Here is a 12,438-nt window from a genome sequence, read left to right as displayed (position 1 = left end):
AAAAGTGAGTACTATCCGGAAAACTCAGTGGAAAACACAATAAATTCTCCTGTTACACATGCAGGAGGACTGTAATCACAGATTTTTAAAATTTTTGTTACGTTAGCCCCAAAACATACTGTCAAATAACAACTTTAGAATTATTAGGAACCTTCCCTGGCACATGTGGACTTTACAGAAATAAGTGCTTTTGAAACTTATTATGATGGAAAAATAAGCCCTGAAAACTCTGTTTCTAACATTTTGAGTTTACTTTAAAATTAAATGTTCTTATTAATTTTTAAATAATTTATTAAATTATCTATTTAAACCCTTCCATATATTACATATCTAATATAATTTAAAGAAGTGGTTTTCAAAGTGGTTCTCACACTAGCAGCCTCGACATCACCTAGGAAAAGCAAATTCGTGAGCTGTACCCCAGACCTAATGAATCAGAAATTCTGTGTGGGATGATAAAATCTATGATACTTGTCTTCCAGGTGATTATGATACACACCGAAGCATGAGAACCACTGACTGAGAGTAAACAGGACTCTATTATAAAAACAAATTCAAACAAAACTGAATTCACTCTCTATAAACCTCCTACGAGGTATCATATTGGAAAAAACCACATCATATATTATTCAACTGTACAGCGATAACCTCAATTAGCAAACATACAACAAACACACTTTAATATAATAACCCGTTTCCTCCTTTTGAAAAAAATTCTGAAATATTGATCCTGAAATGAAAACAATATAAACCACTGGCTTTTAGGATAGTCAAGTCCTAATTTCTCAATTTTACAAGTAAAATAAAAAATTTTAATAAAAACACACTACCATTTATTACCAAATTTAACTTTAATGTTATTAAAACTTTAACAATAAAAAATGAAACTATGAATATACAATACAAAATCACAAGGTTTGGGTCTCTTTTTTAATACAAATAGCAATTCTGATTTAGAACTAATGATGCATAAGATTCTAAGGGTAACTAGATATTATAAATTTATGATTATGTGTTCCATGTAAAAAATAATCTCTCAGTTATAAAATTCTGAAAATCTTAAAATTACATTTTCTCAGATACAAGCAAAAAGGAAAGACATTTTAAATTTGAGGGTAAGGTAGAGATGGGAGTATTGGTGAGAGATACTGAGAACCACGCACTGTCACACTCCTCAGTTACAAGTGAAGGAATTTGAGAAGACACAGAAACTTACAGAATGACTGCTCATTCTATATTGTTCTCCAGCACTGGAGAACATAACTCAAGTATATTTCTCAAACATTTTTCCCCAAGCCATAGAATTCACCAAGAGAAAGAGACTGACGTAAATGTGAAGAAGAAGAAACAAATCAGCTCCTAGTCGGGAATATTAAATGGCAGCGTGCTGATGACCTCTCCGGATTCGGTGACAATGGCATCATAAACCCACCTTCGGTTGCAGCGGCACTCAGGCCCACACTTATTGGAGTTACACTTGGGGCAAGGGTAGAAGCAGCCTAGGCAGTTCTTCTCCAGGCAATCACACAGATCAGCATCATTAAAGATTAGCCTGCCACTTTTGTCATACTTCCTCATAACTCTGCAAAGAAAAAGATGTTTTCCTTAACGATGAGAATAAATTATTATGTAGCAAACTTCATAAATATGATCCAGCACCCTAGAGATTACCCAGCAACACTTCAGAATATCATATGGCAGTGATGTCCTGGGCAATTCAGCGAATACATGACCAATTTCTAATGTAGCCAGGCTTGTCACCAAGAGTGACAACACTTCACTTTTTCAGCATGCTGGGGAAGGTAATATTCCACCTAAGCAAAGTATGAGGAATAGCTGTCTAAATCTTCCTCCTATAAATGTTCCAATTTTCATTTAAAATATAACCATTCCTGAAGGAATTTTCCCTAGTAAATTACCCTCTTTTTTCTTTCTTAAGAGAAAAGCACTATAGTGAAGACATTTACATTTTTAGTGGTGAGTCAAGCATTAAAACTTAGTTACTACACCATCATCATTAAAAAAGAAAATAAATAAAACAACGCCTTTGCTAACAGTCTCCAGTGCCATTGCTTCTGTTCCTTTCTGATTATTTTACACCCAGTGTGAACGGAGAACACAGGTGACCAAGATGGTAGAATCTGCCTTTAGCTCTGAGTGGAGGCAATAAGTTCTGCACCACAGGAGAGCACCAGAGTCTACACCTTGTTTCAGGTTCCCACACTTCCTCTGTTAGCCTCTGCAACGTGTCCAGGAGGCAAAAGGCTTTCACAAGAATTCCACTATCATCTCAAATCCAAACCATTTTGAAATAAATCCTTCAAAACCGAGCTCGCTTTAAAGCCTCAGAATGACAAAAACACTTCTGTACAGCCTGTATCCATTATTACCAGTTGAAATAAGGAAAAAAAAAAAAAAGCCTGTCCCTAAGCTAGTGTGGTTATGAACTTCCACCCTTGGTCCCCGAGCAGGCATAACAACTCTTCTCTTCCTGTTCAGATAAGTAATGCTGTTCCATCCTCTTCTCTCTCCTAATAAAGCAGGGAAGGTTGAAGGTCATTATATGTACTTGCTGCCTGATTATCACACTTCGGTAGGAATACTTCCAATGAGGATTTATATTTGAAGCATTTCATCTGTGCAATGAAAGCTTCCCCGCCCCCTTCCAAACCCACCAGCAAATTCAGGTGTCAGCTGATTTTAAAATTGATTATGGGAATAATGGGAGTGGGCAGTCTTGAAGTCAAAAGGAAGACAGATCAGATTCCATCCTTCTCCCTTCACCTCAACCAAATACTCCCTTGTCTTAATTAAGACACAGATTTTATAGTTTCCTGTCCATCCAATGCTATTTTTTTGTAAAATTCTGAACTATCATACATATAAAAGCATAGAGAACATACATGCACAGATAAAAAAGAAAAATGTGCCCCCTGCCCAGCTTAATAAAGTATTATGCCTTCGAAGCCCTCTTCACGCCCCATGTATCATATCCCTGTCCCCGGCCTTCCAAGAGGAACCACACCTTGAAATTATAAAAATCATCTCCTTGTTTTACTTTTAGTTATGCCACATATGTATGTACCACCAAGCATACTGCATCTTCCCTTCTGTATTTGCTTTCTTATTCTACTGCATGATTTGAGATTCATCCCTGATGTGTGTGACTGTATACAAATATTTTTACTTCTATATGCATTCCACTGTATGAATATACAAGTTACTTATCTTTTCAATTATGGATGGGCATTTGGATTATTACTACTTTATTTTCTTTGCTATTGCAGTATTGCTATGAATCTTCTTGTACATGTGTCCTGTTGTATGTGTGAAATGGCTTTTCCAGGATATATACCCAGGAGTGAAGACGTTAGGTCATAAGGTGCATAGGTAATGCCACGCCGTTTTTAAATAGTGACTGTACCATTTTACATTCAATTCATGTCCCATAGCTTCATCAACATTTATATTTCAGACTAAGCTCTTTGCTTACCTGGGGGTGGGGCACTTTCCCACACTGTACTGGTGGGGTTTGGTACTATGAGTGTTTATTAGCCTTTTTTTTTTCTGAAATGCCTGTTCATTGTTTGGTTCATTTTCAATAGGAAATTTATCTTCTTATTAACTTGCAGAATTTGCTCTATATTTTAGATACTCAACTTTTAGATGATAAATAACTTTTCCTACCTTGTGATTTGTCTCATTTTTTTAAGGGTATCTTTTAATGGGCATACATCTTCATTTAAATGTAGTCAAATTTATCAATCTTTTCCTTTAATGAGTTGCTTAGTTTACACTTCTGATGTACTAGCAATCACTGTTCTTATAATTCTGTATCCATTGATACCTGAATCCATTCCCATGGATTATTTCTCCTTTGAACGATACGTCTTTGTTACTTTTAGTCATCTTTCCTCCTGAAGCTATTACTCTAACACAAGGACTTCTGCAGCCTTTAAAAAATTTATTCCTAGTTTGGGATCACAGTTTATTTCTTGAAGTTGCTAACTTCCAGACACATGGGGTGATACTGTATTTTAGAAAACATTTTAAATTCATAAACAAGGGGCAACCTTTATTTGTTTTGTTAAGGAGAATTTCATATATTTTATAATCCCACAGGTCAAATATCATATATCATGATCTTACTTGTATTTTACAGAAAAATACTCATTCATCTTTGACATCCGTGCTTTCTTTTTCTGCTGCCTTGTTTCAGGATTAAAGTCTGCTACTTGTGGTCCAGGGTTTTGAAATGCTAAGCATCTTAACTGCCGCTCTATCTGTTGCTATGAAAGAAATAATGTGTATTAGTAGTGAGAACTAGATAGTTTTATTTGTTTTACATTATGTCAAAATAAATTTTCTGTATTTTTTACCATAATGGCATGAAAGTACAAATGTTTTACCTAGAGAAATAATTAGTTTTGTCTGATTTTCAAAAGATGTTAGGTCATTCTTTCTAAATAAAGAAATCCATCGTATAAAACTTACATAATAAAAATGTATTTCCAGTGGAAATAGAATTCTTTTTATATCTAAAAAACATCAGTTGGCTTCTCCAATATGATGGGAATGAAAGTCAGAATTAGCATTTTATGACGGAGAAAGACAAGGGAGCAAAGGCCTTTCCACAGTTGTTAGCTGAAAAAGACCTGCCGATAAAAAGTGTCAAACCACAGCAAGAGCCCAAGCACACACAGTCCTTCCCTTCAGTGCTCTGGGATGGGTTTCAGAGCTACTCACTGCCCTGGGATGTGGCTCCATCAGGGCTCCGATGCACAACACAGCCATCTGAAGTTTCCACTGTAAGTCAAAGCCACATATGAAGAAGAAAATCTTGCTAGAATGGCTTTCTAGAGTGTTAGTGGAAAACTTCCAAGTCTCTGGGGATATTTATAATTCTAAATTAAATGGGGCCTAATTAAGAAGACAAGTAACAAAGATGCTTTAAACAATCCTGATAACTTATTTTGAACATGTAAAACATATGTCATGAGGGAAGAAAATGCTCTTTTGAAGGATTTTAGAAGAAAATAATCTGAGTAGCCCAAAAACACATAGGTTAATATAGACATGAAATACTATACCTGAAAACAAAAAAGGAAACTTTCAATGTATGAATTTCAAAGTAGTAAATTAGTAACAGAATCTCAGGCTTTTCTACAGTTTACTTGGTTTAGTAGATGTCTAGTCTGTCCAAAGTAATATAAATATAAATAATACAAATCTTTAAAATTTCATTTTGGTGTATGTATATGGGTTTGTTTTATAAACTTAACCTTAAGAAGCAATTCTGCATTTAGGTGTAGCTGTGAAATAAATACAACTTAGTTCATTCTATTACTATTCTCAGTAGCCTAGCAAGAGTTTAAGAACATAGAGAGCAGGGTAAGCCAACCTATATTCAAATCTGGGCTCTGCCTCTTGTTATTGGGGTACCTTGAGCAAATTCCGACTTCTCTAATTCTCACTTTCTCCTTCTGTGAAATAGGGTTAACAATAGTATCTAGTGATAAGGATTAGGTGAAATGATACAAAGTTTCAGAACCTGGCTAGCACACATTAAGACAAAAACCAAGGGTTTGTTAAATAAAAACACTTGACCATATTCGGTAAAACAGTCTACTCCAAGGGCAGGATTGTAATGCACAGTACATTGGCTAACAATCAGGCAACTGAGAGGCACAGAGGAGATATGTGAAGTGAGACCAGCTCAGCTGTGAACAGAGTTAAGAGGAGGGAAAACACCATCAGCATAGGGAGTAGGGGCAGAGACCCTTCCTGAGGAGACGTGACTGAGCCCACCTTCGCGCCCAAGTTGGGAACTCCCCAAATACCATGGAATCATAATAGCCAGATGCCATACCAGTTGCTTTTGTCCGATTTGACCATTTTTCTCAGGAGAACTTTTACCGGTGGGTCCCTCTTGAGTAGAATTGTTTTTTTCTGACTGTTCACTCATTTCTGATCACTAAAAAATTAGAAAAAAAAAAAGTAAAACATTAACTTTATATATCCCCAGTAGCTTAATCCTGTGATTTTCCTGCTCTCTCCCTACATCTTAACTTTCTTTCAAAGCCAGACTTCCATCTTCACTTCTGGTTTCTTTTTTACCACTCACTTTTTTTTCTTCCTGTTTTGATTGTTCATTTATTTTGAGTTTTAGATTCCACATATACATGAAATCATATGGTATTTGTCTTTCTCTGTCTTATCACTCACTCTCAAATCTTGTATCTGACTCCCCCAGTCCACTTTACTCTTCTCTGCTGGAGTTCCATGAGCAAATCATTTGTACCTTTTACAGTTCTTAGCATCATAGACCTCACTGGAGCAAGCAACACTGGGCCATCCTCTCCTGCTTGAGAAGACTGTGACTTCTTAGACATCTATTTTCCCTCTTTACACTCACTCCCTTAAAAAAAAGGTAAGACACGTTCATATCACACATCTCTAGTAACCTTGTGAAAATCCTATCCATTCCCATGGTTTCAGTTGTCACCTCTTCAGAGATGGTAGGCTGTCTCTAAAAGCCCTGACCTCCTCACTCGAGTTTTATAAAAAGTTTCTAATATAACTCATACTAACGGAAGTCATCAGTTTTCCATAAAACTCAGCTGTTAAAATGCTTGTAATTTACTTTGAAATACTTCAGTATATATACAAGATGACATGGTCTGTGTGTGCCTTAGGTGAAGCTAACACAAGATTCTAATCACAAATGCACCATCCAGGGCTGCTTTACAGACCAGGACCCAGAGGAGGCTTCCACAGTCCTGCTGTTTCCCTCTCTTCTACTCCCAGTACTAGCTATAGGGTCCTGTTTCTAACCAAAGGAAACTGAGAGTTATGCTTTACCAAGTTGGCCTGGGTCATTTGGTACCACCACTCTGCCTGTCAACTGAGAATTCCATTTCTATCAATGTATCTTTATATTCCCTATGTGTAAGGTCACTCAATATTGACTGTTCACCCTTTCTAATTCCCAACATTAGATTAGGAAATCAGGTTGATTTTTCCCTCCTAATATTGACTCTTCTTTTTCATTCTCTATCAGGTAGAATCCACCTTGAAGATAGTAATAGTAGTAGTAATAGTACCTTACCCTTGACGAAAATAGCCTTAACCTTCCTGTCAGCCTAACAAACTTTAGACAGGCTTCTTCCAGACTGTAGACCTCCCTTTTCTTAGGGTGTTTACTTCAGAAAACTTGCGATTGTAAATTCTTTCTCTGCTCCATTGAGATGTAAATCTTCTCCCAGCCCCTCCCAATTTTACAACCCAGGAGCCGTCCCTTTGAAATGTAATCATCCAGAAAGATAGTGACCTATTTGTCAGTCTCTGTGAGAAAGTAGAAGCCTAACTTGCTAATTGTTGTCCACCAATTAGCAAACACAGGCGGTCAAATCACAGAGAAAAACATTTGTGAACTCAAGAATAACTCAGTGTGCTCAAGTCATTCCATTGACTAGAGTACTACAGTACTCCCCTAAAGTACTCTAGTATTTTCCTCTGGCTTTTTGTTGTGGAGTTGAGTTCAGACTGAGTTCTACTTTCTCTCCCCTATTACAATAGCCTTAAATAAAGTCTTCACTGCCTGTTTAACCTTGTCCAATGCAATTTCTGCTTTGACACCCTCACGTGCACTATCTCATCTGATCAGACGAATATTCCTACGGAGAATTTTCCAACTTGTATGAAGATAAAATCACATGGAGTTGTTTTAAAATGATAAATTCCCTACCAATAAACGGTATCGGGAAAACTGGACAGATACATGCAAATAAAATAAAATAAAATAAATAAAACTAGACCACCTTCGTATACCATATAAAAGAATAAACTCAAAATGAATTAAAGACTTAAATGTAAGACCTGAAACCATAAAATTCCTAGAAAACATAGGCAGTAAACTCTCTGACATTGCTTTTAGTGATATTTTTGTTGATACATCTCCTTGGGCAAGGGAAAATAAATAAATAAACAAACGAACAAACAAACAAATGGAACTACATCAAACTAAAAAGTTTTTGTACAGCAAAGCAAATCATCAACAAAATGAAAAACAACCTCCCAATTGGGAGAAGATATTCACCAATGATACATCCAATAAGGGGTTAATATCCAGAATTTTAAAAAACACACACAATACCCCCTGAAAAAACCAAATAATTCAATTATAAAATGGGCAGGGAACCTAAGTAGATATTTCTCCAAAAAGGACATACACATGGCCAACAGACATATGAAAAGATGGACATTTGTAAATTAAAACCATAATGAGATAGTCAGAATGGCTATCATCAATAAATCAAAAAACAAGTGTTGGTAAAGATGTGGAGAAAAGAGAACTCTCATGCATTGTTGGTGGGGCTGCAAACTGGAGCAGCCACTATGGAAAACAGTATTGAGATTCCTCAAAAAATTAAAAATAGAACTACCTTATGACACAGCAATTCCAGTTCTGAGTATTTATCTGAAGAAATCAAAAATACTAATTTGAAAAGATATATGCATTCCTAGCATAGGAATTGCAGCATTATTTACAATAGACAAAATATGGAAGCAAATAAGCGCCCATCAACAGAACAACTAAATAAAGAAGAGTTGATGGGCAAATAAGTGCCCATCAACAGAACAACTAAATAAAGAAAGCAATAGAATATTACTTGGCCCTAAAAACAATGAAATCTTACCATTTGTGAGGACATAAATGGACCTAGAGGGTATTATGCTAAGTGAAGTAAGTCAGACAGAGAAAGACAAGTACCATATGATTTTCACTTATATGCAGAATCTAAAGAACAATATAAATGAATACACAAAACAGAAACAGACTCATAGATACAGAGAACAAACTACAGGTTTTCTAGATGAGAAGTGGGGTAGGGGGGCTGGGTGAAAAGGTGAAGGGAAAAGAAGTTCAGTTGGTAGTTACAGAATTGTCATGGGGATGTGAAGTACAGCATTGGAAATATAGTCAATGATATTGTAGTGACTGTATGGTGTCAGGTGGGTACTGGATTTATTGGGGGGATCACTTCTTAAAGTACACAAATGTCTAATAGCATAGTATGCTGTCCACCTGAAACTAATATAATCTTGAACGTCAAATGTAATTGAAAAATAAAATAAAATAAAAATGATAAATTCCCTGTTGAATCCCAGACCTACTGGGGTTATAATTTGCAGAGAAAAATTTTAGTAATCTATATAATTAATAAGCTTTCCCTTAGGCAATTATGAGAGATGTTAGGACAGAGAAAGCAGGTATAATTTTCTCCATCCAGTCTTACCATGAGATCCTAAACTTATTGTCCATATTTTCTTCCCACACTCAATTCAGCCAAAACATGTGGTCATGTTGATATTCTTATTATCAGAAATTTCTTTATCTCCCTCCTTTTGAAAGACTTCACTGATTTCCTCTGCCAATAATGTCCCACATCCCTAGCATATCAGCGAAGGTCCAGCATAACTGTCTCCAAACTACCTGTCTAGGCTCACCTCCATGTATACCTTCGCTAGGGACAAAGCTACCTGATTTCCCTATTCTCATTAACATACCTCCCATCTCTCACCCAACCCAAGCCTTCCTCTTTGAACTGTGGTCTATTTCTCTGCCCAAGAAGCCTCTCTGACCACTCTAGTCCTCCAAGATCCTTTTCTCTCTTGGGCTATTGGGAAGTTTCTCAAGAAAATTCCCCCAAAGGTGACCTAAACCCTCTAGCTTCTTTGTGTAACAAATTTTCCCCCTCCTGGGAATAGATATGACCTTATGATCATCTTTGCAAGCAAGAACTTTTCCTGAAAAGGCATCTACTTAACTGCATTGAGAGAAATGAATATTTCATGCAAATCCTCTGCCTAAGATGCCTTTGTTTAAGTTTTTTTGTGACATGTAGGTCTCCACAAATAGATTAGAGGAAAAGCATACTCCTTTGTAGGCCAAATAAAGCAAAAGGAAATTATAATAGAATCTCATCAGGGACTTAAATTGTAATTGAATTTTATTACAAGCCCAAAATATCTGTCCCAGGAAAAGTCATAAAAAGGTCAGAACTCCCCTTTTTCTCTGCTTGGTATTCCCAAGGCAGGGGTTCTTAAACAAAGAATGAATGAAGGGGGCCCTGAACCTGGATGGGTAAAGAATGCATATTTATTTTCACTGACCTCTAACTGAGATTCTGGCATTTCCTTCTTTATAATGCAACCAACAAACCACAATAGTGTTAGGAGTACTGATGACTTTGTTGCCTAGGAAAGCATAAATGTTTTAGTAGCCCATCAGAGTTGTAGATATGTCAAAATGTTATTTATGCTCATCACTTCTTCAAAATGATGGTAGTTCTTAGACCTGATGCTAAATTTCATTATATGTTAAAGATGAAACACAGATATTACTATCACAAATTGTTTTTAACATTTTGATAAATACATTTCAATATAATTGGTTTCCTTTGTAACCTTACAGATTTTATATGATTAAAAACATCATTCTAAGAAATGGTCCAGAGATATAACAGTTGGCCAAAGGGGTCCATGACACAAAAAAATAAGATTAAGAACACCTGCAAAGAGGCAGGGAGAACCCACCACCACCACCCCCACTAATCATGGTGCTGAGACTACAGCTTCTGGCCACAGAAGATACTTATCTTCAAGCACAGGGCTGGAAGCAGTGTGGTATATCCTGGGTTATTATTGCATTTAAAGAAACAAAAAGTGTATGACATCGATTTAACAAACTCTGTATTTTGTCTTAACATTATGCCAGATCGCCTATGAAAGATCTAAAATATGGCTTAACACAAAGAGAAGAGGCTCCCCCAGTGGCAGACCTAACATACTCTAAGAGCATGGATCCTCAAAGTGTGGCCCAAGAATGGGGGCGACTGTTTAGTATCAGGCTTGGGTCAGAATGGAAATCAACTACTTCACTAAGTACACTGGGTAGGTTAGCTGATATTTTTCTTCCTCTGGAGGAGGAAGTTCATCAATGTCATGCTGGCACAAGCTCCTTGATTCATCATGAACAGGAATCTTAAGTAGCACCAGGGTTCATACTGGCTGTAACACTCATCTTCCTTCTGTAATTAGTTCAATTTTCACACTCAAGTTCCTATTTCTATTAGGTCTATACCTCCAGAAGCAGTCTTACTCCTTTCTTTACCCCTCAGCAAGCCTAGAACTAGTATACAGTCAATGCTCAATAAATCTCATGAATATTAGGTCAATAGTGGTAATTATTAGGCATCAACTATGTGTCAAGCACTTTGCTAAGCATTCTACATATATTACTTCATTTGATTCCAAAACAATACTCTGAACTAGATATTATTATCTCTATTTTACAGATGAGTAGACTGAGGCCCAGAAAGATCACTTAGACTCCATAGTTACTAGTAGGCTGCATGAATATGAAACCCAGATTTGTCTAGCCTCCCAAACTAAGCTCTTTTCAGGATGTTACAGTGCTTCCAAATTTGTTTTAATGATGATTACTATCTGTTCACAGGATACTGTGGAGGGATGAGACATAATAAATGCCAGCCACACAGAGTCTTTTCAAAAGGAAGCTTGGAGAAGTAGAGGAGAATGTGCTTCAGATAATCTCGAGTTTGCCTCCTCCAGCTCTTCCGTCACAGCGCACATCTCAAAGGCTGTGCTGGGAAGAGACTCCCATTCATGCACCTGAGCTGTGTCTGACCTCAGGAATGGAATCAGAAGTCAGCACAGAAGAAGAAAGTCACATAGACAAAGTTATCCTTGAAAATGCCTTTGGAAAATGCTGCATGGCAATAGCCCTATACGGCCAACCATTTCTCCAGCACTGAAGTCAATTATCATTTCTTAGGTTGAGCATCAGATGAAGTAGGAGTCATCGTGATTAAATTATGGTTACCTTTAAACCTCGCAATCACACACCCTCACAAGTTGCTCACTCTGTGGAGGCTTCAGGAACTAGGTCACCCTAGAAGCAGCACCAGGTCCAGATCTCCATCTTCCCGCTCACTCTGAGGCACAGGTCATTGAGGGAAATACAGGCAAAATGACTCACACTTTAATCACTTATGCTTATCTTTAGGATACCCCACAGCTCCATACAGTTGAATATATTTGAGCTGACTATGTCTTGCGTAACATAGAATAAGTATTTTTTCTACTTTTATCCCTAAGGACACTAGCAAATCATCGAAGCAAGAAAAGTGTTCAGTTTAAACTTTAGCTCAAAAATTGGTCTCTACTGTTATTCAGTAGCAGATAAAGAAGTTTATTCAGAGATACTAGCTGTAAACCACCTCCAGAAGATATTTAGAAATAAAAGACACACATGTAGGCATCCACATAGAACATTCAAATGGGTAATGGAGTCATGACTTAATTAAAAGGTTTTCATTAAAAGCAATCACAGTAGAAAGTCAAGCTATTTTA

At 36.8% G+C, this 12,438-nt stretch overlaps 1 protein-coding gene across 1 annotated transcript; it reads right to left on the bottom strand.

Moving 5' to 3' along the window:
• Window positions 1-1,029: 1,029 nt before the first annotated feature.
• ARL14EPL (ARF like GTPase 14 effector protein like) lies at window positions 1,030-12,022 on the bottom strand. Its single transcript, XM_039848355.1, has 4 exons — window positions 11,909-12,022; window positions 5,870-5,974; window positions 4,150-4,289; window positions 1,030-1,582 (listed from the first exon to the last, which is right to left on the bottom strand). The coding sequence occupies exons 2-4, from the start codon at window positions 5,963-5,965 to the stop codon at window positions 1,360-1,362; spliced, it is 459 nt and encodes a 152-aa protein (XP_039704289.1). The 5' UTR covers window positions 5,966-5,974; window positions 11,909-12,022; the 3' UTR covers window positions 1,030-1,359.
• Between the last annotated feature and the right edge of the window lie 416 nt (window positions 12,023-12,438).

Source organism: Pteropus medius, unplaced genomic scaffold (genome assembly GCF_902729225.1).
Source record: "Pteropus medius unplaced genomic scaffold, Ma_sr-lr_union100, whole genome shotgun sequence".
In the NCBI taxonomy this organism is placed as follows: domain Eukaryota; kingdom Metazoa; phylum Chordata; class Mammalia; order Chiroptera; family Pteropodidae; genus Pteropus; species Pteropus medius.
This window is presented reverse-complemented; position numbering and strand designations above follow the sequence as displayed.